Source organism: Trametes versicolor (genome assembly GCF_000271585.1).
Source record: "Trametes versicolor FP-101664 SS1 unplaced genomic scaffold TRAVEscaffold_2, whole genome shotgun sequence".
NCBI lineage: Eukaryota > Fungi > Basidiomycota > Agaricomycetes > Polyporales > Polyporaceae > Trametes > Trametes versicolor.
The window spans coordinates 2,607,330-2,631,573 of record NW_007360322.1 but is presented as its reverse complement, the minus strand read 5'-3'; the positions used below and the strand labels follow the sequence as shown (position 1 = coordinate 2,631,573).

At 55.8% G+C, this 24,244-nt stretch overlaps 9 protein-coding genes across 9 annotated transcripts; 5 read left to right on the top strand and 4 right to left on the bottom strand.

Moving 5' to 3' along the window:
* Positions 1-238: 238 nt before the first annotated feature.
* Positions 239-735, top strand: TRAVEDRAFT_43539 (uncharacterized protein; the record flags this gene model as incomplete). Its single annotated transcript, XM_008035677.1, has 3 exons — positions 239-303; positions 358-428; positions 482-735. 3 exons carry the CDS (start codon positions 239-241, stop codon positions 733-735), a joined length of 390 nt encoding a protein of 129 aa, XP_008033868.1.
* Positions 736-2,816: 2,081 nt separating this feature from the next.
* On the top strand, positions 2,817-4,356 carry TRAVEDRAFT_17659 (uncharacterized protein; the record flags this gene model as incomplete). Its single annotated transcript, XM_008035293.1, has 7 exons — positions 2,817-2,862; positions 2,912-2,976; positions 3,124-3,181; positions 3,527-3,567; positions 3,708-3,725; positions 3,937-4,207; positions 4,244-4,356. 7 exons carry the CDS (start codon positions 2,817-2,819, stop codon positions 4,354-4,356), a joined length of 612 nt encoding a protein of 203 aa, XP_008033484.1.
* Positions 4,357-5,151: 795 nt separating this feature from the next.
* Positions 5,152-5,632, bottom strand: TRAVEDRAFT_43537 (uncharacterized protein; the record flags this gene model as incomplete). Its single annotated transcript, XM_008035676.1, has 4 exons — positions 5,152-5,304; positions 5,357-5,439; positions 5,497-5,553; positions 5,608-5,632. The coding sequence occupies 4 exons, from the start codon at positions 5,630-5,632 to the stop codon at positions 5,152-5,154; spliced, it is 318 nt and encodes a 105-aa protein (XP_008033867.1).
* Positions 5,633-6,773: 1,141 nt separating this feature from the next.
* On the top strand, positions 6,774-10,303 carry TRAVEDRAFT_43536 (uncharacterized protein; the record flags this gene model as incomplete). Its single annotated transcript, XM_008035675.1, has 3 exons — positions 6,774-7,592; positions 7,647-7,732; positions 10,042-10,303. The coding sequence occupies 3 exons, from the start codon at positions 6,774-6,776 to the stop codon at positions 10,301-10,303; spliced, it is 1,167 nt and encodes a 388-aa protein (XP_008033866.1).
* A 2,414-nt stretch (positions 10,304-12,717) lies between these two features.
* Positions 12,718-14,449, top strand: TRAVEDRAFT_17657 (uncharacterized protein; the record flags this gene model as incomplete). Its single annotated transcript, XM_008035292.1, has 4 exons — positions 12,718-13,375; positions 13,423-13,680; positions 13,733-13,865; positions 13,921-14,449. 4 exons carry the CDS (start codon positions 12,718-12,720, stop codon positions 14,447-14,449), a joined length of 1,578 nt encoding a protein of 525 aa, XP_008033483.1.
* A 999-nt stretch (positions 14,450-15,448) lies between these two features.
* On the bottom strand, positions 15,449-16,232 carry TRAVEDRAFT_115085 (hATC-domain-containing protein; the record flags this gene model as incomplete). Its single annotated transcript, XM_008036288.1, has 3 exons — positions 15,449-15,754; positions 15,827-16,087; positions 16,137-16,232. Coding segments are annotated over 3 exons (663 nt in total), but the record flags the coding sequence as incomplete, so codon positions are not given.
* A 2,075-nt stretch (positions 16,233-18,307) lies between these two features.
* TRAVEDRAFT_83826 (uncharacterized protein) lies at positions 18,308-18,564 on the bottom strand (the record flags this gene model as incomplete). The annotated part of the gene is made up of 2 exons (XM_008036287.1): positions 18,308-18,448; positions 18,499-18,564. Coding segments are annotated over 2 exons (207 nt in total), but the record flags the coding sequence as incomplete, so codon positions are not given.
* A 1,620-nt stretch (positions 18,565-20,184) lies between these two features.
* Positions 20,185-20,600, bottom strand: TRAVEDRAFT_43532 (uncharacterized protein; the record flags this gene model as incomplete). The annotated part of the gene is made up of 3 exons (XM_008035674.1): positions 20,185-20,256; positions 20,310-20,410; positions 20,462-20,600. 3 exons carry the CDS (start codon positions 20,598-20,600, stop codon positions 20,185-20,187), a joined length of 312 nt encoding a protein of 103 aa, XP_008033865.1.
* An 816-nt stretch (positions 20,601-21,416) lies between these two features.
* TRAVEDRAFT_87590 (uncharacterized protein) lies at positions 21,417-22,160 on the top strand (the record flags this gene model as incomplete). Its single annotated transcript, XM_008036286.1, has 3 exons — positions 21,417-21,496; positions 21,556-21,661; positions 21,708-22,160. Coding segments are annotated over 3 exons (639 nt in total), but the record flags the coding sequence as incomplete, so codon positions are not given.
* Between the last annotated feature and the right edge of the window lie 2,084 nt (positions 22,161-24,244).

Below are 24,244 nucleotides of genomic sequence, written 5' to 3'. Positions count from 1 at the left end.
GGATCACTAATCTATACCAGTTAATGGCTAATGATGTGCATGGCATGTCTCAAGTCTAGCTGTATAGACATGCCATTACACCATGAAGCCACGTGGCAGGATCATCCCCCACAGGTCTGGACTCCTTATGTGTTGACTTGTTTGTAGGACGAAGCGCTCAAACATTGATCTGTCGCTTAGCCAGGTTGTGCAATTCCCTCCCCCACGCATCATTCACTGTTGACATCCTGCCATAACCATGATGTGCCCCACAAACCATTCACAAGCCACCATTTCACCATCGCCTGCAGTAAGCGGGAGCCTGTACGTGCTGCGTTTCTGCATATTATCCAGGTTCTGACTCTTCTCGCCTTCCAGCTTGATTTATACCGGTGGAGGCGTTCTCTTGAAGGTGTTACAACCACATACCCAAGGCGGGCAACCCATAGGTGAGTGATTTTGGTTCATAGCCTCCGATAATCTGCTTACTGTGGTATTGTAGACAGCGAGGGCATCTACGCGCCTGGGGATAGAAGCATCGCAGAGATGTTTTATCTCTGTCAGGTTCCCCTAGAGCCCATCCACGTTGCTATGACGGTCTCTACCACCGTCGAGTCCGAGCAGGATTCCCCTCTTCATACGTACCCGACCATATTACAGCAAAGACTGGTTGAGGCGGAGCGGCTGCTCAGAAGGATCGAGGAGGTTGAACAAGAGTGGGATAGCCTTCCAGCTCGCTTTGTTGTCAAGATGTAGGCGCATCAGGGATAGCTATACCCCCTCTGGCTGCTTGTAATGCCTACTTCGATTGCAGATATATCATGGTAGATTTTCTGCGTCTTTTGATCACGCTCTGTGGGTACCCTGGCATGCTAGCAGCTTTCAAGCGACGGTATACCGCCCCGTGCCCTCTGAAATGATACTCATCTTCTTGACATGAAGGTTGATGCAGGGCAGCATTGGCGTGGCCGACCGCACATGAAGGTGAAGCGAGAGGGATAAAACTCGTTCATTCATAGGTAGACGTCGCCGTTTGATACATATTTTAGCACTGGAGAGGCTGAAGGGTCTGAACCAGACAAAGAGTGGCTAGGATCGGCGTGAGACCGAGTCAGACTTCGTTCTACGCGGCATATCCCAGCTCCGCAGCGGGCCATCGTGTTGCGTCACTTCTTCACCGTCGCTTTCCGCCTTGGAACTTCTTCGCTTTCAAGTTTCAGGCATCGGAAGCTTAGCATAACTCATTAGTACGACGTCGATACGAGCAGAGAGCAAGTCTAGAGAGAGATGAAACTATGAAACTATCAGAGACAGGTACTTGTGACGCGGAGAAATGCGAACGACATGGGACTGAGCAAGGGGTCTGGAATCCCGCTGGAGAATATATGCCGACGTCCAGCAAACGGGTGGGAATTAGAAAGGGGTACCAGAGAATTGTCGGTGGAGAGTAGCGTTGCGGCGCCGGAGGCGATCGCTTGCACTCTTGAGTCTTGGTCGGTGCATCACGTCGAGCTCGGCGGGCGCGCACGCACGCACGCTTCCGCGTCGAGCTGTTCTGGCCCTAAAGGACACATATCCCTACCGAACTGTCTAGATCATCTCTTTCCATCATTAAGTAACTGAGGTCACTCACATTTCACGCTCTCACCATCAGGGTAAGCTCAACGACCTTTTCCCAGTTGTAGACGACGCGCGGGGTCATGCTGATACGGGCGGGGCCGGCTCACATACAACTGAGTGGCAACGCCGTGCCATCGCACGCAAGCAAGGTCCTTAGGTAGCTGGACTGAGTGGGCGACGAAGTCTTCGACCGTGGACACTGAAGTGGGACAGCGCCGTAGAGAGTGCTCCACGGTCGAACCGGATCCGAGTCTGGCGAATCTAAAGATTGCTGCGTCCCCGCCCGCCGGCTGTGTACCTGCTAGGAGAGATGAACTCAGACACCCTAAAAGGCTGAATTCAGAGCACTCACAAGTCGATCGGACAAAGCGCGAAGTACGTGATCCTGCGCGGAGCACGCGGGCTAGTAAGTCGCTCCGCCGGAGACCGAGGCAAGCTCGTTCATGGGCAACAGCACGGTTGTTGCACAACTTTCTGCAAAATAATTAGTTTCTGCGCGCATAACGAAAGGAAGACATCTCCTTCGCACCGCAGGCCTGACTTCTGAACGGAGAGTGTCGAGCGCGATATCGATTGAGTGAGTGGGTCAAAACAGAGCTGAGTCGGGACGGTACAGCTTTAGGCGCTTATGCACCGCACTCGGCAATTTCCGCTGTCCTTTCCTCAGCCACGGCCACTCACCTCCCCACGGCAACATCTTCTAACGCTTGCAACCGTGCATTATCGGGTCCAACGCTGCCGCGCGGCCCACATAAACCACAATATAACGGCGTCGCGCCCAGGGAACTCGAAGCGGCCTCATAGGATACGCGTAAGAACAAATTCCCTACCAGTAATGTCAAAGTCTAGAGTTCACTCACTCGCCCTCAGTTTCGCAGCGGTTCTCGGTCTCGGATACGCGAGACGGCCTCGCAATCATGGCGCTGCTTGTAAGGGGAACTGATGTCATAAAATACATGTAATCGTAGGAACTCATCCTGCCGGCCGGCCGCCATCAACTTCACAAGCCTGCATTCCCCAGCGCATTGCTGAGCGCGCTCTGTTCAGAACCAGCGTAACTCGTTCCCTCCCAGCCGTTCGCTTGCATGCGGATACGCGCGAACGTCAAGTGCGCCGCGAAGGTCCAAAATTCGCTTCGCGAGCTGAAGCGAAGTTTCAGGACAGTCTTTGCCGCCCTTTCGGCCTCGGTGGGGGATGGGTATTGAAGCAGCATCGTCATGGACAACTATGGGGATCATGAAATCAAAGCTGCTGTGAACCACAGTAAGTCTCTTTACCTCATCGGACGCTACACTCCAACCCTCTCTGATAGCCCGCCACACAACAGGCACCGCACTTCGCGCCGTCGTAATCATAAGCCAGCCTGTAGTCATGGACGTGAGTTTCCGCACTTTGGTAGGGTTGTTGGACTCACGATCATGCTCCGACATCGAGATAATGGACACTTTTGCGGTCTCCCACGCCTCGTTGGGTAGAATCCTGGCATAGTCGTGCTGAGCAGAAGCGAACTCGACGTTATCGCAGGTCAAGACCGTCCAGGGCATGGTCGAAGACATTGAAAAGCTTGCGCTGACAGTGGAGGGTGAGTGACCACAGCGCTTCGGGTTCCTGTTCTCAGGTTGATCTGACCGCGAACTTCGCAATCATTCTCAGCGTGATCACGCAAAGCACGGTCGAGAGAAGATTACAGCTATTTGATCTCTATCCGCATTAGACTTTCTGTGCAATTCTGATATCATAGTACTCCAAAGAGACTTCTGATGTCATCGGCATTACCACTGATCACGTTGCTAAGCAGTGTCACGACGACTGCGAAGGACGGTCTTATCTTGACGATGTGTACTGGCCCATGATGCGTAGACCCTCAGCATCAGGTGAGGTCATCGACTCATTCCTGATGTGCTGCGTCTTCTCATCGTCCGTTTAGAGACTGCGCGCGTCCGGGCGTTTCGCGTCAGGGTAGAGACGGTCAGTAGTATGTCATGGATCTACGCGGCTCGATGCCTGCTTCAACACTGCACGTATAAAACTTCGCGGCGATGTTCTGCTTCACGGGTTCACTCGGCCTGATTTCACAGCGAACTCAGGCGGTCGTAACCTCGCGATAGGATCAGCAAATGGTGCAGGTGAGCTCCCTCTAGGGTGTCATTCCATGTTTACTCAAATTAGGACACGAGTTACGCCGTTCAAGCCGCATTGCCGCCGCACATGCAATCCGTGCGCCGGTGACGGTTCGCACAATCCGACAGCACAACCGTCGTATCCGGTGGTTTGTTCAGCAGGCGAGTCCCTATCATCAAATTTTAGATAGCCCTTGCTGACAGCGGTGAACTATAGCGACTCGTACACACGGCATTCAAGGCCCTCGTGTACGAGGTCGGCAGGACACGGCCGCGCCTACTCCTGCTACCCAGCCGTCATGACTGGGATCCGGCGTGCGGATGTCCAGCTTATCCGGAGGACTTAGACACAGATGACTGGTTCGACAACGATCAGATAGTCTCATCTGTCGATCGCTTCCCCGGCACACGATACCGACTCGCCAACGGATACGACATCATATCTGCACGGGGTCAGAGACGAGCCGCCAAGACGGCGACGCTCAACGGTGCGCTGCAGCGACTCTTCTCTGTGGAATGGACAGGCACGCTTGTGGTCGTGAAGCGCGCTAGTCGGCATTCCGGGCGAGCGGTCAATATCACGCCCCCGGAAGTTTCCTTGATCAATGCAGTGGTCGAGAGGTACGTCGCCGGTTAAGAAACGTGGTACTAAACTAATAGCTTTCGATAGATGGATCCATACGCAACCTCGTAATAAAGTGATGCGTTAGCTGTATGCAAGAATATATACCCTCCCCCAATATTTGCGCAAATCTGACCGAGCTCGCGCTGCATGGCCTTGTTCACCGTGTCCACGTGGACATATTCTATCATGGAATGACTTAGTGAGTCTCAATACCGCCCCCGAATGGAAACATTCGCCGATCTGGGGGATCACATGTTGGCCAGCGTATTTGCACGGTGTTGTACCTTCCCGTCGGTTTCGGAACTTGCTGCATCCATGCATCATTTCCAGAAACGACATCCTCCGGGGAGATGATTTAGTCGTTCCTGGTCGGATTTGGATCCGCGACAGTTGCTTCTTGCCTGGGGAGCTACCTCGGTCGTCGCTCTGACGTGCTTATTGCTTGTTTGATTGCTACGCGCTCTTCTCCGTCAGATCTAGGTAACCGATGCGCTCAGGGTGAATATTGTTTTAGTGTTCGAGGGTCCTAGAAATGGTCTCATCGTCGGGCGTGCGTTATGAGCAGGAGGCCGCTAGCGAAAACTCGCAATCGCCCAGCGTCTTGACACGACTACTAACACGTTCTATTCGATGGGTGCGCAGACACCACTGCGTCTCGTCGCGCTTACTGAGTACATCGCGAGTGTGGGTCGCAAGCGGGAGGGTAGCGGCGTGCACTGCCTGTGCTCCCCCAGCGGGAGGCGCTAGGGCCTCTCTATCCTACATTCCGTCTTTCGTCTAAAACACTACAAGCGGCGTATATTAATACTAAGCCAGGACGGTCCCGGTATACATGTACATCCTTATGTTAGAGCAGTAGTATAAGAGACGCATGAAGTCGGCCTTATCGTGTATCAAGAGGGAGTAGTGCAGGGGAGGTTCGTTTGTTGCTCCGCGGAGGAACGTCACCATATCGACCGCCTGTTGCGACGACGTCAACGAAGGGGTCGCGTTGGGAAAACATGCGCCGTACCTCTTCCCAATGCATCGTCCAATCGGTTCCGGTGAGGTACACCACCTGCGTCGTTCCCGAAGTCGGAACTATGCTGATCCCCCCTGTCGGCCGCGGGTACTTCAGCGCGGGGATCGGATCGCACGGAATGTGACACTCACAATGCGCAGTATTCGGCGCCGCAGTAGGGTCGCGCATCTCGACGACGGTCACAGTTGCTGCGACCCATTCAGATGTTTCTGCGCCTTCACTGACGGCAGTGAACAACGCACCACGTACGTTGAGGTGCGTACGCATTGATCTGGCAAGATGTCGGACGGAGAGTTTGAGCAAGGAGCGAGGGTACTCACTCGTTCAAGAGAGAGGGACAACCTGGGTAGACCGCGTTTGACATCGTCGGGATGGGATGTGGCCGCCATTTGACGGGCTTAAGAGGCGGCTAGGTGCGATTCAGCATCAGTCCGGTGCCGCAAGGAAGGGAGTCTGTGGGGTGGAATTGCCATCAAAAATTCAAGTGATAACCCCATGCCTCAGCTGTAGACGTCTGGCGACGATTTAGCGTCGGGCTTGGTCCTACCGGTACCCAGACTCTCGACTCGTCTTCAATTAGTACGTTGCCGCGCTGAAGCCTAAAATCCGGCTAGCGCTGGATTTTTACATCGACGGTCAGAAGTTTCCTAAACGTAGGTGGTCAGGACAAGCCACAGAATCCCAGCTATGCGTACATACCGTACCAGCGGGCAGATGTTCTCTACTTCTCTGAACTGGACTTCGCGGCTCGTCGCCGAATCCGAGGTACGGGCTTGCTGATGGACGGCGGACGCCGCCTCAAGGCTACGCGACGCTGAGCGTCTAACCGTCAGCACCCGGCTTCTTCGGCGCTGCCATGTCTGTCAGAATTCTGTCGGCATATGCTGTCCTTCACCGCTTTCACGATCTGATTTACCATGACAGACATACGTTTACGCGCGGCACAGGGAAAACCATTCTAGCACCGACGTCCGATCTGCTTGCGAAAGCGGCAATGGACGTCGTTGATGATGATAGCTGACGCAAGTCGTCTCGGTAAGTTCCACTCACTCTCTTGCGGCTGCACATATTTTCCTTCAGGAGGTTCCGTCGCTCTCTCTACCTCTCTCTGAGCGTCACTCGTGTTGTTGCACGAGGGCATTACATCATCTGCTGATCGCCTTTTCGCTGAGGTAGCGAGCTCGTCATAGGTCTCTTCCGGCCGCACCCATGCAATGCAGATACCTTATGTATAGCGTGCGGACATATCAAGTCCTCAGGTCTAGGGAACTCACGCACGGTACAACAGTACGACGCCACGGCTGCCTGCATAGCGTCGCGCCCGTCCGCCGCGCAGGTATGTCGTTCCCGAGTGCACTACTTCTGTATGTATTCTGACTGGCCACTTTTGACTTGCAGAGGAATTGCCATGCCTCCGGTTTTCTCGCGTCCGACCCCCAGTGTCCCCGATTTACCCCTCGATGTCGTCCTCGCGATAGCCCGTTATCTCCCCCCTCGTGATCAATGCGCCATGCTTCCCTGCTCGTGGACTATGCACAAACTCATCGCGCCTGTCGTTTATGGGCGGGTGGACGTGTGGATTCAGCCCCGGTCTTGGGACAAGTCGGAGGGTCTTGATCCCACCCCGTTCAGGCTGTTGCGCACGTTGGCGGCTTCTGCGCAGTACGCTGGCTTTCCTGTCTCCTCTCGCTGCTATGCCCGCCACGTCCTCACGTTCGCCTACGTCTCCTACGGAAGACAAGCCGATGTCCGCGGTATCCCCATGCTCGCGGAGTTCCTTCGATTCGCCATTCGTCTGCGACATCTGCGCATCGATGTCGTCCCTGCATCTGTGCCTTTGTTGCTAGATGCCTTCCGCCGGAACTCCATCATCAGTTCGCCTCCCCCCCTGTTGGCTGCCGCGTATGCAACCGCAAGCACAATTCATCCCTGGAGCCTCCCCCGCCTCGAGAGTGTCCGGTCGTCCAAGGCTGCCATCGTCGAGCCCTTGATGCGCAAGCGTAACATCCACACGGCCATAGTCGATGGAGCGCTGTCCTCCGCCGACATCACCAACTTCCTCCGCAACCCAGTCTCTCTCCAAACGCCTCAGCTCTTGCGCCTCTCCCTCAGCATCATCCAGGACTCGATCTACAGGCACATCATCCGAGCGACGTCGCTGACCTTCGGTCACTTGGAGTACCTCTCCATTAGAACCAACGCTGTGCTGGCGGACCCAGTCTTCGAGGTACGCTACTGGCACTCTGAACAGAGGTAGACTTCGTACTGATAATACGTCCAGCTTCTTATGGACGCTGAAGGCGACCGGCTCTCCATGTTCCCGAAGCTGCGAGGCCTCGCAGTCAATCACGGGGGTCACTCAGAGAGGTACATCACCAGGCTGCTGGAAGCTGAAGATTGGGTCGTGACTAACGGTGAGGAAAGGCTGTCTTTGCGGATGGTGATTATGGGTGAGGCTATGTGGAGCAGGGAGGAGAGGGAGATGCCTTGGGAGTTTTCTGTCGGGAAGCCGACGCCCGCTTGGACGTGGCTTTGCAATGTAAACAAGGGGATGTGGGCGTATGCGTAGCTGCGATGTATGACCCCGCTTTGACCCCGATATACCTATACTGAAACGGAATCCAGTCCCAGAGCACTTGCTCGGATCCTCGCACATTGTGCGGCAGTTCTACTATCTTACACTGAAGGTTTGATAATTACGATTTATGTCGAGCTCAACGAGTGCGCCGAGTAGCGAGTCTGAGTCCCGGTAGTGGCGAACTCGCATGGGACTCGAAGGGGAGGCAAAGTATGAGCGCCTATACACGGTTTGGGCGATGACGTCAAGGATCCCACGGCGTGCGCACGGCTTCATGCTTCTCACTCTCGAGCACACTCTAACGCAGATGCTACATGTACTACATCGAGTCTATCCTCGCGATTCTCTAGCTTGCTTTGTCGACGTCGTCCCTGGGCGGTATGCTACTCGATGTCTACCCTGAACGATGGCCATTAAAATCGACACGGCAGCAAGACACTTGCCCGACATCAAGGCCCCAAGGTCGAGATGGACACTGAACCCAATGGCTGCGCCGGTCGCGTGCAGAGTGAGTGAGCGGCAGGAGAATGTAGATAAGTTCATATTCTAAACTGACGGTCTCTCGTATCTCCCAGCTATATCAGTTCTTCGTTCGTTGCCCGACTGTTCTGTATCTGTCGCAGTTCCCGTTCATCATATCCTCCGCTCGGACTGCCTTTCCATATTTGCCGCACCGCGGTCCGGGATATGCCACCGTCCGCCTTCTCTTTTACCTCGAACCCGGTGCCAGCCACGATGTGTGTGTCGTACACGCCTCAATGCGCAGGACTTCTTCCCCCCCACATACACACACTTCGCGTGGACAAGACCAGGAGAGGAGCTGGATCGTCATGTTACCCTGGTGAGTCGTTTTCCGTATAGTTTCGTCCTTGAAGTAGTCATGTCGTTGCATCGCAGTAGTACGCCGTTGTCAGCACCGGCAACTCCGCACCACAGCGTTCGAGTAAAGCGCATATATAACGCTATCCACGCTCCCCGACCGCGGCAGCACCATCTCAGCCAGATGCTCGCGCCGCTCTCTCTGTACCGCGCTCTCGATCTTCAACACGACGCAATCGTCGTGTTTGCGTTCGAACGGGTGGCGGGCAAGCCTGCTCGGCGTGTCTGCGAGCTTCAGCCGTGTGCAGTCATCAGCCCCTTCAAGATCTAGCCGACCACGACGCGAAGCCACGCCTTTGCACGACCAACTTCAGGTAGCGCGTTTATCACGCAAGTGAAGGCCAACATGGATGCCGCTAGTTCGCATGCGCCTGGCGTGCCTCCCAGCCCCGATACACGCACACACCCTCCCGAACACTCGCCTTATACTTGCTTCCTACTCGTGTAATCGAAGCCTTGCTCCGCGTTGGTAAAAACCTCCCGTGTGGACAACAGCGTGGGTTGGCGCACGTTACAATCCTCGGCCCGAGAGACTTCCCATATGTTCTTCCATATTTCGGAGGCTTACGTGCATTTTGTACAGCCTGATGCCTCATGTGAGAGCCTCTCGCTGCCATCCAAGCTTGTAGCGACTTTCGGTCTCTATAGTGTTCTCAGCGACGAGCCGGAGACTAGCGGTAGTCATCCGAGAGACGACCGTCATTTCCATGCTCGTCGGGAAAGCGGGTTGTGAGATACTTTGAACTGCGTAACCGGTGAGCGCGTACGTCAATCCGAGCCAACTCATCTTCGAACCGCGTGGCTATTTGGGCTGCCGCTTCGCAGAGAACACTGTCAACTGCTATCCAGGATACACAGGTCATGTTCCAGCACAGTCCGTTGCACGACCCCGACGCATTTCAGACACGCTCCTGTACCTCCGTTCACAGGAGAAGATGTAAACGTAGGTGCCTTAGCGCGGTCAACCATACACTCCGGTCCTGACGATCAAACAGCCGCTGTCAGCGCAACTTGACTACATTAATAGCAGCATTCTTCAGGCTTCTTGAAGCTTACAGGCGCTGCCCAGGTTTGCATGCCATAGACCGAGAATACGACTACATCCTCATTGTATTTGTCAAACATATTATATACATCTCGTCTACCTTTCAGATCTCCTTGAAGACTCCGCCGATGTCATGGACTGTGGACTGCGAATACCTGCTCACGCGAGCTGCAGCAAGTTGGTGAAGCTCGTGTACCACTCCGCCGGCTTCCTAGCGAGCATGTCCGCCCAGGCCTTACCACCCCCCACACCAGACCTGCTTCTGCTCCTTCGTCAGCCTGCCCAATGCATCATAGCGCAATGGTCGCCCATCCCCAGCAAAACCACCTTGCTCTCCATCGTCATCTTTCCGCAACGCTGGGTCCTGCTCGAAGGAGAATCACTATACCTCGAACACGCGGACCCGTCCTCCCGGCACGTCGACACGCTCTTCTAATCCATATACAGTGCAAGCACGACTGCCTCGTCCCATCACTACTAGAGGACGAACCGCGCGTCGTACAAGTACAGCGCATCGCCTTCAGTCAGGCTGATTTACTTGCGGTCCGTGGTGAGGGCCCGGGCGGCCCAGAACTCGGCGCTCGCGAGCTCTTAGAGTATGCCTGGAGATGCCATACTTGTGTGCAAATCAGATGATGAACAGAATGCTACGTTACGGTACATGTGCACAGTTTCGGCGTCGGTATCGACCCCCATGAATGACGAGGCGGGGCTCGTCTTGGATAGGGACAGGGATGCTGGATGTGGGACGTCGGAGGATGTTCGGCTTCCTAGCCTGAGATGGTCCATCGACGCCTTCTTGCGAGTCAATGCATCGTCGCACGATAGGCTGTGCGCTGCGTGAGTGAGGGACAGCGCGATGGCCTACGTCGGCGGCGCATCTGCATATATGCTGCAATGTGTTTAGCTGACTGATTGAATAGGGCAACACCGGACCAGAGACTTACAGCAGGGTCTCCAGCCCGACCAGCAGCTTGTCAAGTCATCCGAGCCTGAATTGGCAGGCTTGATACAAGGGGCAGCGCTTGACCTTCGCGCACCAATGCCCGTCGTTGTCGGTATCGCCGGCGGAAAGTATCGCACAAGGCGCGAGTTGTCCTTGTAGTACGTCGGTTCGGTTTTAATTACGATGTTGCCGTCGGGGTACAAGACGCACGCCGGCACCACGGCCGTCGACAGACGTGAACTCGGTGCGGCGTCCGCGCCCGTCCGTATGCTGAGCAGGCGTGGCAGTACGCGACCTAGTCGGCATGGCCGCAATGGAAGCAGCAGCGCGATGTGCGATAGCAGAGCTCGCCGCTATGTTTGTGCCGCTCCGCCCGTGGGCGTTGTATCTCGCGCGTATCGGCGAAGGCGGTTGGGCTTGGGAGTTCCCGACATGTGTTTATGTTGATGACAGAAGGGGGCATAGGCAAGCTAGCTCGCATGCCAAGATACGTCCCGCCGCTCGATCTCTTTGGGCATGCATCTTTTTAGTCTGACAAAGGCGAGCAAGCCATAGCGCTACCTTCTACGCTGCGGGTCTACACTATAGCGCAGCGACGCAGCGTAATGAATCGAAACTCGGTCGTGCCCTATGTCGGTCACTATTGGCCATTTCGGACTGGCGGGAAGGTCGCGGTGGAAGAACGGAAACTGAAGGGTTGGAGGTAAAGCCTTAGTTCTCTTACAGGCTGATTGCATATATGCTCTGCGATTGAACTGAGTAGAGTCGAGGGCGGCGTGACCTTCGGCATGCACCGTCTTGAACAACACCGTGTTATGTAGCAAATGTATGACGGAGCGCGCATACCGCGCGAGGGCTATCTCGTCATGAAGCTTGAAGTCGACCGCCACGGCTTAACAAGTCCTCTGAGGCCTAGTCTTATTTGTATGTAACACTTACCGCTCGTGGGTTTGAGAGGTTGATGGACGGTGCGGAAAGCCCGGGATGGAATTGATAGGGAACGCGTAGAGGCTCTTCAAGTTCCGAGGAGCTCCATCCAGTGGGTCACCGGACATGGCCGCTATCGTCTTGTACCATTCACTGAGGCGCAAAATGCATGAAGGCGAAAGGATATGTCTTTGAGAAGGAGGGCTAGACGAGCAGAGAGCTTGAGAACTTGAGAGCAGCATACGCCATAGTCAAGTCACCAAAGCGCGCAGTGCTGAGATTACGAGCGCCCACAGGCCACCCTCCGGCAGGCGATGACGTCAGATGAACACACACTGGCGGCAAGCGCGCGACGTCTACTTCTCTCTCTCTCTCATCGACAAGGCTGGTGCACGTCAAGTCCGCCCATGCCGCGGGCCACCCTCTAGCTTGTACTATCTCGTCTCTGTCTTGTCTGTGACGTCACCGGCGTCGTCGGCATCTCGATTTAGACTTACTTGCATCACTGAACTTGAGTCCGGTAGTGACGTCCTTCTGCTAGAGCAGGTGCGCGCACTGCCCTGACCTCTCTGCCGCACAAGTTTACATCATGACAGTTACCTCAATGCTCTCGGCCCTATATCCTACGGCCACTGTTTAACCTTTATCGTTCAAGCGATCTGGTGCATTGCGTCGCAACGAGGATAGTGATGTGACGTCTTCGGACACCGGCGCTTGGTCCATCTCGACCCTGCGCGCGATGCTCTGCGCTGTGATCTTCGCCATGGCGCACTTCGGTCCACGTCATAGATTTGCAATCTAGCATCGCTAACTTCCACTCTACGATGTAAGTACGCGCCCAAAGTGACCTTGCCTGACATATACTCCCCGCTGCAGGACGGAAGACTTGCCCCGCCGTCCCATACCCAGGACCACCGACTCCGCTATTTTCTACCCTTAACGGTGAGTTACTCTTAGGATCATATTCGTGCACATTCATGGCTCACGCAGCGTCGTCGCGCACAGCGATGAACACCTTGAACAGATTCTACACTCCGCGAGCCAAGCTCTCCGTTTTCGAACTCTTTCTTCTGAGTGCCCCCACCAAAGCGGTCGACGCGTTCTTCGCAAGGTGGACACCCGATCTCGTCGTGAGGCTCAGACAGCTAAGCTCCTCAATGCTGCTAGCCACCGAGGCATACTCATCGCGTCGTTGGAACGCCAGAACCTTCTTGTCGCACTGGTTTGAAGAGCCCTCTGAGTTCCTGATCACCTTGGAAGATTGTGACGGCGTCATCTCTGGGTCGGAGGCACAGCAATTCTTCGGACGATGCGAGTTCCGCGGCCACGATCTGGATATCTATGTGCCGCTGCATGGACTGTTGGATATGGGTCGATATCTGAAGCTGGCAGGTTTCGCTTATCAACCGACGACCAACAGACATCCCCTCTTTGACGTCGCTGCCCTGATGTTTTCGTCTCATGTCGGCCAGGTCCCCGCCTCTTTACGCCACGGGGGCCCTCACAAGCCCGCTGCGTTCGGCGCATTCAACTTCGTCCGTTTCCCCGGAGTTCTTGGTCCGCAGGGACGGCACATTCAAATCATTGCCGTGTCGGACGACCCTATCCACTTCATCATCAACAGTTTCCATTCTAGTGAGTTTCGTACGCTCATTTCGATCTCCCTATCTGACGTCCTTCAGCTGGCGTGATGAACTACCTCACAGCCAACCATGCCGTCTGCCTCTTCCCCAATACGACCTTCGTGGAACGTAAGACGCTTGTCTGCCAGGACACGACGCGAAACTCGCTTGTACATCGCTCGTGGATGAAGAAGTATAGAAAGCGCGGCTTCACTGTCATCACTGCTGGTGATGTGCTACCGCCTTCTCCGGAGTTGCATGAGTGGAGGCGTCGTGTAGGCGACAGTTTCACCTGGGTTATACCCTTTCAAGCTTCCAGTACGTCTCGCGCGATTTTGATTTATACGGTGCTCATCGCGTTACGAGTTAGGCTTGCCCATCATCGAGTCCGAGGACTCGGGCCCGGGTCCGATCTACAAGGTAGCCTTCGAGGTCTTGCCGTATACGTCCGGAGTGGCAGCTCCTGGAGCGGCCTTGCGAGTCGGGCCTCGTTTCGTGTATAGGTAAGCCTCCGCATTTGTAAAGTGATGGCACAGCTGCTGATCAACGACCTATCAGTTCCATGGCCATGATCGCAAACCCTGCTGTCGAATTTGGGGCCCACTACTTCTCTTCTGAGGTCGCCGCCGCATTCCTCGAATATTTCGCCGATGACGACGACCCGCCTACTGATACCGATGAGAGCGAAGAGGAGTTGGCCACGGACGACGAGGACGCCGCAGCCGCGAACCTCGCGGGCGAGGATTTCCAACCCGAGGGCAGCACCAGCGAGGACGAGGAGAACGAGGTTGCGGGAAATCATGGAAGCGAGGTCGCGGAGATGACCGACTCCGAGGACGGGGTCGTGGAGGCGGGCGACGCGGAGGCGGGCGACGCGGAGGATGGGATTGTGGAGGCGGACGACGCGGAGGATGGGGTCGTGGAGGCGGGCGACGCGGAGGCTGGACTTGCGGACGCGGGCGATGTCGAGGGTGAGGTCGTGGAGGCGGGCAACGGTGACGAGCATGAAGAAGAGCAGGAACAGGAGATCGAGGAGGGGGAGATCGTCGAGGAGATGGAGCTTGAGGAAGGTGAGATCGTCGAGTAGGCGGAGAGCGAGGCGTCTGGAACTTTGGTTCATCTGTAACACTTGCAATGGTATTGGGCTGCAATGGAGTCCGTATATGTTGACTGCACTCTTCGAGCGATGGGGCCTGTACCTTGAGAACATCGGGCCTCTGCAGACAAGTAGTACTTGGACAACCTTTTGCTCGCAAAGTGGCGTGCTCTTGACAGTGCCAGCGTGCCTTAGCGTTGGGTACTCGGCGAATCACGATCCTGCATCCGGGAGGTCCTGCCAGTGTTCGCGGATGAAGACCTGTATCAGGTCTTCAAAATCTCAGACGGTCGTCTCATAGATGTATGGCTGATGTAGGCTTGCGAAGGGGAGGGCAAGGTACTACTTGCGAGAGCCGGTAGTGTTGTACAGTCCAGTCTGGTCCAGTCTTTTGGTCATTTTACAAGGACCGAGGACCGAGACTGGGACAGGACCAAATTCGCCGCCTAGGACAGGACCAAGACCGCAGTCCCAGGTGGACCGCAAAAGACCATAGTCTAAGACCGGTTATAGTCGGTCCAGGACCGCAATCGGTCCTGGACCGGTCTAGTCCAGTCCTAGACCGACTATAAACGGTCCTTACACTGTATTTAGGCTCCTTAGGGCAGTAGACTAGGCTTGAAACTTGCCATGCAGAAGGTAGGAGAGAGAGAGAACAAGTGTTTGATGACAACAATTAGCTCGTCGATGAAGGCGTGTGGAAGGGCGTAGGTGGAAGTCCGAAGCGCCCATAACCTAGTAATTGACTCAGGCGCAAACATCGGACTAGCTGAGGTAGGTGCGCGCGTGCAGCGACTGCAAAGACAGACCAAGAGGGACGCGCAAGCGGCGAGCGCGCGCGCAATGCGCGTAACTGTATGACAGACAAAAATGGAAGGGCACCGCACGCTTGAAAGGTACACATGCAGCTACAGGACAAACGAAGGGGCCGCGCGGCCGAGCAGACGTAGAGTACCGAAACTAGTACACAACTACTACCTGAATCCTACTCTAGTCTGAATCTTCATCCTCATCGCCGCAAAGCATCTCATCGAGCTCATCATACTCGGCGTATTCATCCGAGTCGTACTCCTCCACTGCCTCACTGTTGATACGCGCCAAGTCTACGATATCCTGCGCCCAGAAATGGGCGAGACATTCGATCCATTCGAAGACATCCGACCCGAGGCGAGATCGCCGCGAAGTGGCGACCTCCTTGGCACTCGAGAACAGCCGTTCCGAGGCCACGGACGATGCCGGAATCGGAAGGATATCCAGCGCCATCCGAGCCAGCGTTGGAAAGCTGTCGACATGCTTCTGTAACGTGAGGCGTGTGTGTGAGCTTCGGCAGTCTGCAAGCGGTCGGACTATGGGACTATGTGTACATACCGACCACCACAGGACGGTGTCTGCGTCCTTGTCCACGTCCAGGCTCGGGTCCGCGAGGTAGCGGTCGAGCTCGCCCTTCCACCCACCGGACTGATCAGCCAGCAATCGCTGCTTACGCGCGCGCGCATAGCTGTCGTCGTCGGAGCTGCTGTCATCGCCTTCTTGTGCTGCACCGCTCGCTTCGTCCGGATCAGCAACGGGCGCGGGCGGGTTTGCACCATCTGGCTTCTGCCGGAGACGTTTAGGCCAGTATGAGCGCATCTGCGAACATGTTAGCCGTGCCGCAGCCTTGGTAGTGTCCGATACTCACAGCATCCTCGGCGGTCTTCCGAGCGTGGGCCTTCCAGTTCACGGCATCGGGATCGCCGGCGGCGATGTCTGCTGCCTGCTCCGCCTCGCCGCCCCACTCCTTGTCGATGTACTCGAGCTTGTAGTACGGGTGCAAGACTGAAAAGTGCGTGTCAGGGGGAACAGCAGCATGCGAAGTTGATAGGGCTTACGAAGGGAGAGGATATACACGCCCGTGTGATCAAGGCGTGTGTAGTACTTATTCAGCTTCTCAATCCCGCGCCGGATAGCCGGATGATACAAGGAGTACTTCGCCTTCTGGAGCTTCTTCTCCCAACGCGTGCAGAGCGTCTCCATTGCGGGGATGACACGGTGAAGGGTGGGGATGGTCTCCGATGAGAAGATCTGTTGATAACGGTTTGCATCCTGCGAAAAATCAGCCATATTGAGCTGCGCTACTCCCAGCCACTCCGAGCGGGACCACTCACCGAAAGGATGTCGACGCAGAGCGAAACACGGCGCCAATCAGCCTCCTCGAGACGAAAGGCTGACCAGGGGATCTTCTTGACGACCTTCCCGTCTTTGCGGATGATTGTAATCGGGCCGAACTTTGCCTCGGCGGTCGCGACAAACGAATCAATTGCCTGAAGGGAGATTCATCAGTAAATGACACCACGGGTGTACTAGGAGCCCGGGGACGTACGTCGCGAAGCTTGTACGCGCGCTCGCACATGCCATGCGCACTGCCCCATCGGGTGTTACCGTGCAGTGGGATGACCAGAGGCGTCTTGATACCGAAGTTCTTTTGATGAATTGCGAATGCCTCCTTCCGTTGAGGGGAGGCCTGGATCTATTCCCATATGTCAATATGCATTCCACCCTGTCACGGAATAAATGGTGCACGTACCTTGATAGCTAGCGTGCGGATGACTGCGATTACGTCAAGGCCGCCACATACGACTCGGTTTTCAGGCAGCGTGGGATCGTAGTCCCAAATCGCCTGCTTGTTCTCGATTACCGCGACCTTGGTGACCTCGCGCATAAAGTCCTCTATGCCGAGCTGAACTATGTGCGCAATACACCTGTAGAACGTTAGATACCCGGCCGCGGAGAGAGACGACTAGTACACACCCGAGCTTCCGCTCCTTCGCCTTCCAATCCGTACACCCGCGCTTCCGGAGTTGCCGCTCGACTTCGCGCGCAGTCGTATCATTGTTCGTCGTATTGTCGGCTGTAATGTGGCCGAGCTATGCGCAGATTAGTCAGGATCTGACCGGTAACACGGCTCGGAGAATAGATACCTTGTTGGGCAGCGTCTTTGAGGTGATCCCAACACGGTCCGTGAACTTGATGAAGTACCGGCCTAAGTTCTTGCCGGAGTGGTCGCCCGAGATCTTATGGAATGCGGCAACGCCAACGCGAAGCTTCCAGACGTCTCCCTTCACATCTATCCATTGCACCATCATTCCGAAGAATGCCAGACTAGCATGCTCTTCGCTCCAAAGGTCCCAGTTGGGGCAGACGTCTCCGGGGGATAATTCTATTTGGAAACCCCGGGTACACCTTGGAACCCCTCTGCTAGTTTGGAAACCCGGTTTCGTCGCGGCCTGCACCGGAGCACCTCCGGGTGATGCGTACCCCAAATGGGACGTGGTCCGCAGGTGTGTGCGCGCGCGGGCGCGGCTGTCTTGTTTCGTACACGAATACGGGCACGCACCACGTTCTGAACATCTCGATCACAGCCGTGCGTCACGAAGCTGGCTTCAACAATGGATACGCGCACATCCGACTCGTCGCGAACAGGTGAGTGCACTATAATTCCAAATATGTCTCTCGAAATAGGCGCGTCTTCAGATTTCTACTTCATTGATATAGTTCATGCTGCGCGCGAGGCTCGATGCGAGTCCGGCGCGCTGCGCGAACTGTTCAGGAATCGTCTCAATTATTTACAGAATTACCTCGTAGCGTCCAGATGTTCTGGAGTCCCCCGACGGCGCATCGCGCGTGCCCTCCGTAGGACGGCGGGCTCGCGCGTAGGGATCCGCGCGGCCGAGGGCGCCTGTTGCCCGGCCGCGTTTGACACCTTCGGACAGGGGTTTCTACGTGTAATCTTTTGGAACCCGGGTTATTGTGCGTACCCCGGGTTTCTAAATAGAATTATCCGTCTCCGGGAGCAGCGCGGATGGAGGTGAGGATGGACTGGACGTAGTCTACAAACTTGTTCTTGATATTCGTACGGACCGTTGAGCGCGTCGGCAGATCTTCGCGTGTCGTTTTCGGGCGCATCATGACCAGGCAATTGGTAAAAGTCGGCGTGCTTGCGAGGAGGAGGGCCTGAGAGCAAAATAAGCTTCTGTTCCCACGTGTGTACCCAGACCACGCACCTGATCACCCACGACAACGTGGGTTGTGACAGCGTCGAGGATGCCTACCCGTGAGAACGCCGTGGGGGTTTGAACCTTACGGGCTATGCCATCCAACGTCGTCTGCTTGCCCTCCTTTCTCTTCTCCCCCTTCTTCTTGTTCGCTGCCGCCTTCCTCGCTAGTATGACTGCCTTCGGTATGGCTGCCTCCTGCTCGTCGAACTTGCCTGCCTTACATCTCGCATGATATTCCTTGTAGTGCCAAGTCCCGATATGGCGCCGACAGGTCGTGTTCGAGCCGGTGTACCAGCCAGGTGTTTGACCACGCCGCGCTTTGGCGTTCGGGTTTCCTCTGAGGTCTCCGGTGAGTTCCTTCATGGACTGTTTATTGGAGAACACTGACGACTTACTTGCATAGCGTGCACCACCGGCCATTCACAACGACGATCTCCCCTTGGTCGTCTTTGACCTCGCGCTCAACCGTCGGTGTGAAGATTGTCAGGAGATCAGCAGTACGCTCGACCTTCATCAGGGTCTTGTCCGGTATGTCAAGCTCAGACACGTCCAACATCTGCTCGAGCTGATGATTAGCTCGCAGGATGCTCGACTAGGACTCATTCGCACCTCTTCATCTTCGTCCGCGTCCCCACCGCTGGCATTGGCGTTGCCATCTTGACCATGCCCCTCTACGATCTCCTCGTCCTCATCACCGGCCATGTCAGCGTCATCATCGTCCTCGTCGCCTCGTGCATCCGGCCCAGAACCCTCTTCGTCGCCCATCTCAACATCTCCATCACCTTCCTCCTCGTCTTCGTTGTCATCAGACAACACTACTACCACCTTCGCTTTCCCCCGCTGTCGACGTCGTGTACTCCCCTCCTTCGTAGGATTATTCTTGGCGGCTGGCGGCTGGAGCTTACTAGTCACCTTTTTGCCTTTTGCGGTAGTGCCCTTGCTCCGGCTCGATTGCCGCTGTGCTGAGCTTGATGCCATGTATAGTGTAGTGTCTCGATAGTGTTGGCCTTCCGAGCATGCGGTGATGTGAATTTTCATTGCCAGAGCATGGTGTGCGTGTGTCTACATGTCAGGTGACCGTGGTAAGGAACTATATAGCCCATGCCCCAGTACTCGGCCTTGCAACATCTACGGTGGCTACAAGGACAGGACAGGACCGGTCCTCGGCGGTCCCTGGCGGTCCTTCTCAACGGTCCTGGACCGGTTTAGACCAGTCCCATCCTGTCCTTTGGTTTCCTGCCTACTGAAAGACTGAGGACCGGGACTTAGACAGGACTGCATAGGACCTTGAATAGTCCGGTCCTAAGGTGTGTCAGTCCCGGTCCAACCATCGGTCCTTTACAGTCCCGGGACTGGACTGTTCAACACTACTCTGAGCCGGCGCGCACTTGAGTCCTGGGTAGCGTTGACAGTCGAATGTCGCGCATCCATATTGCGTGACTAAATGAGCCGTGGAGATCGTGCGCTGCGTGGCTGGATGGAGATGTCGCAGCAGTATGTGGAGTGATATCGACGTTTCTAGGCTCACGAAAGTAGGAACGAGCGCACACGCCCGCTTTGGCAAATAGGCTCAAACGGTGGGCTCAATATAGGAAAAACATGACGCTTGAACCGCAGATAGGTTGACAGAAATTGCTTATATAGAGATATTCCTATGCTACCGGTGTAGTGACGTCTCCGAGGCGTCAAGAATCAAGTGTGGCGAACACGACAGAGGTTTCGGTCATGAATGGGGAAATGGCCGAAGGGCACAGAGACACCGTCCTAGTGTGCATGTTGAGTGCGTTGGTTGAGCGCGAGGAAGGCGTAGTACTCACTGTTCCGAGAGAATCGCGCTCGGTGATGAAAACATGGTAGCGATCTGTTTCGAGTGTGCGGCGCAGGACGATGTTGATAACGCGGCCGTCAATTCTGTGAGCTGGAACAAGGTTGTTAGCGAGAAGATCACTACTCAAAGGCAACTACCAACCGTGATTGTAGCGGACGTGGCCGATGGAGTTGATTCTCATGCACATGATGTTACAGGGAATGCATCCTCGGAGGACGTCGCGGACTGCACGTGCTTGAGAGGACGATAGATGAGAGGGGAACGTCTCAAAGACGGGCATTGCTGGAGGAGACTTAGGTACCCTGGTGCCAGCGGTGATGGACGTACTTATGAGCATCCGTGCCCTCTGTAAGAGGCACGCAGGGCGAATGTCCGTGCAGAATCCGGAACAGAGGCATGACGCAAGGGTGTGACGGTAAAGATACTTCCCCTGGTGCAGCCTCACGCTAGATGATCCGGTTGAGGAGAGCGTCAGAGCGACTTCACTATGCAATCCTGGCAAGGGTAGGAGACTGACATGACGCATGCTCAAGTCGTTCGCGTAAACGAGCATTCAGCCTCAGCGCTCAGCGCTTATCGATGACGGTGAGAGTAAGCGCGCAAATGACATCATCGGGCTGCGCTTTCGCAGTGCGTTGTTGCCGCTCAGCGACATGCCAGCCTCTACGCAACGCCCCATCCGTGTCCAGCGATACACTGACGAAGGACGACGCGGACCAAGCTTCACGCCTGCCACTAGCACTACCTAGGGGATTTCTTCAAAAGGGCTTCCAAATTATGATGCCAATACACCACCTTCCTGCCCTCGTCCTGCGACGCGACTCGGAATTCATCGGACACCATGCCTGATACTTGGATCGACACGCCCAAGAAACTGGAGCACGCGCTGCACTACTGGAGGAACTTTTCACTCTCTGCCGACTATATCAAACTCCAGGATGCCATCGACTCGCTCCCGAACAGCAAGACTCGACTCGTAGAGGGTCGTCCAGTGTACGCTGGCCGCTGGGTGGTGAGTGAAGTGTCATGTCTACGCCGCCAGGCTTGCTTATTTGTTTGATAGCTCGCGTCTAAGGATGCTGGAGGCGCAGAAGAAGCCATCTTTCACACCGCTGGAGTCATCAAGTGGGGTTCCGACCCGGAGACCGGCAACTTTGTCCTTGAGGGGCAAAAGGCGTCCTCAAGTGTTCTCGAGTCTCGCATGCATGTGTTTCTCCGCATCTCTACATAGAGAGAGTTGTAACTAACATTTATGATAGACGGACCGTTCCCGGTAGCTTGTGCCAGTTTTCGTACGCCTTGGACACGCATTCCGATAAATCAATCTGGGCCGCGCAGAAGGTTCGCATGATTGTGTTTCATCAGTACCGTAACTGACCCGTTTCAGGCTTTCGAGGACTACGTCATAACTGTTGCGGGATTCAACAAAGGGTCGAAGGACCGCCGTACATGGCAGGATGGTACGGGTGCCGATAGGCCGAACTCGTACTACGTCTTCAGTTCGCAGGTTTTCGTCAAACGTGTCGGCGTTACGAAACACCGGGAGGCTAATATCGACTACGAGCTCCACCCTTGGATTGCGGCCGTCACCAAGGGACCAAAGACCGAGTACTTCGCCAATCCGGACCGGCCGAAGCTCCTTGAGCCGTACGGTGGCAAGTTGCGCAATATCAAGGACTCAGATTCGCCTCAGCTTAAGAAAGGGGATGTCGTTTGGATCAGCTTCTCAGTCAGCTTCTTGCTCGGTGGGGACACGTGGACTACGAACTTCACGCCTTTCGAGATCATCCGTGTGGGTGCCGTTTCCGCGGACCTCATCGGGGACGCCGCCGACCGCCCTGGGACTGCTCCTGTTGAAAGCGTAGCCGCTCGGCCGCGACTGCAGGTAGGAATGGACATCAATCTAAGTGAGTACCTCTCGAGCTTCGTCAACGTGAACACGCTGATCGAGAAGCACACAGGTGACGACTTTCCCATGTATAATGGAGCGGACCAGCACGCTGCTGGTTCTGGCAAAGCCAAAGCCGCTAGTCCCTTGCTGGATACCTCATCACCGCCCAACGAGGTCGTCTTCGGACCTGAGGACGCTCTCAGAGCTTCCCGGCGTTACCAGTGGGAAGCAGAGAGTGGTTCAAGTCGATCAGAGTCACCTACAATTCCATGGGAGAAGTCGCCACCACGTGATGTAAGTCAAAATCGAGGGCGCATGATGTGAATCTCATAATCGTTACCTACAGATTGGTGCAGCAGGACCGTCGACCAAGGCATCGCCCGCGCTCGTAGAAGCCGCTTCTTCACACGGAGCTCCGACGCTGGACCTCCCTCCAAGCAAGCCGGTTACGCCCGTCGTTCCGCGTGCAGTAGCCACTCTCGCCATTCCTACTGCGGATCGTGTTTCCCTCGCCAGCGCTTCGCACGTCGACGCCTCGCTCGGCGATACCGCGCGCGACGAGGATGGGACGTTCACTAGCACCACCACAGCCGTGCCCGCGCTTGCTCATGTTTCGGTCGCCGTGCCGAGTCCTGATGCAATGCCTGCCTTTGCCGCGGTGACCGCCGACAACGTTCCTTCTGCAAGCGTGTTCGCGGACCACGTATTCCCGTACGCTTCCCTCGATGATACGGCGCTCACCGATGCTACGTTCGCCGAAGCGGGCTTCCTAGTCTCTGCAGCTTCCACCATCGCACTGCCGGACATCACGAACGACTTGTCTTCGACTATCTCTCCTGCGACCATCGCCACCCTGCCTGCCAAAGGCACATCCTCCGCCGTCAAGCCGAGTACGACTACTTCATCTGGTGAGGTGCTCTCACTCGGCTCTCGCATTGTGATGTTGACTTATCAGCAGAGACTACTACGCCAGCCGACCCTACTGGCACTACATCTACTCGTCTTGTCATCAATCTCCCATGCGTCGTCCAAGCGGACTTGGAGAAGGAGAACGCTAGCCCGGCTGACCCTACTCCAAAGGGTGGGAAGGGTAAGAAGCGGGCGGTAGAGCGTGATGTGGGGGAGACTCAGAAGGAGCGGCGCACTTCCTCGAGGGTGACCCGGCAACGTTTGGCGTAGGATCTGACTATAGGTCTTATATGTGTATACCGTGGGCGATGTGGCAAATTCGATTAGCGGGCGGGATTCATAGCGATCATGCAACAATCAGGAATTTATTGTGACTCACGAAACACTGATATGATACGAGATTGACTCGTGCGGAGGAGAGTGGGCAACTTTGCACCGGCATCAGCGCCTGCGCCGTCCGCCATTGCCGCATCTTGATCTTCCAGCGCGCTCATCCTCTGCTGCGTGTGCGTTCTCTACAGCGTTTGGAGTCGGCTACATCCGTGTTCCCCCCGCTCGCACGCTTTGCCGCGCTCCCTGTAACTTTACCAATGGTCCCCGGCCCGGGTGTAATTGCGCTTTACTGTGTACCCGCCTGTGCGCACCCATGTCAATGCTCTCCACGCCTGATAAAACCTGCCTAAGTCCGAGTCTGCGCCCCCTCCAAGTCTGCGCCCGTGTTTGCCGCTTGGCATTTCCGACCTATGGGCTCGATGTCCGGTGTTGCAGATATCTAATAAACAGGAAGGTCCAGCCTGCCTTCCTCTCCTATAAGGATGTACGGGACCCCGCCGACGGCGCAACGGAGGTGAGGGTACCGGTGGTGCCGTTTGCAATGTCGCACACAGGATGCATGAAGTGCACATACTTAGTGCCCAGGACAGGCAACAAAGTAAGGTTACACGAATTGCATGTCACCTTGGAATCTGGTCTCAAATTCACAGGCACAGCTCAGCCTGGGGCATGTATCTGACATTAGAACCATAACGTGTCCGCTCTCCCCGCGTCCGCTCTCCCCGCGTCCGCCCTCCCCGCGTCCGCCCGCCCCGCGTCCGCCCTCCTCGCGTCCGCCCTCCTCGCGTCCG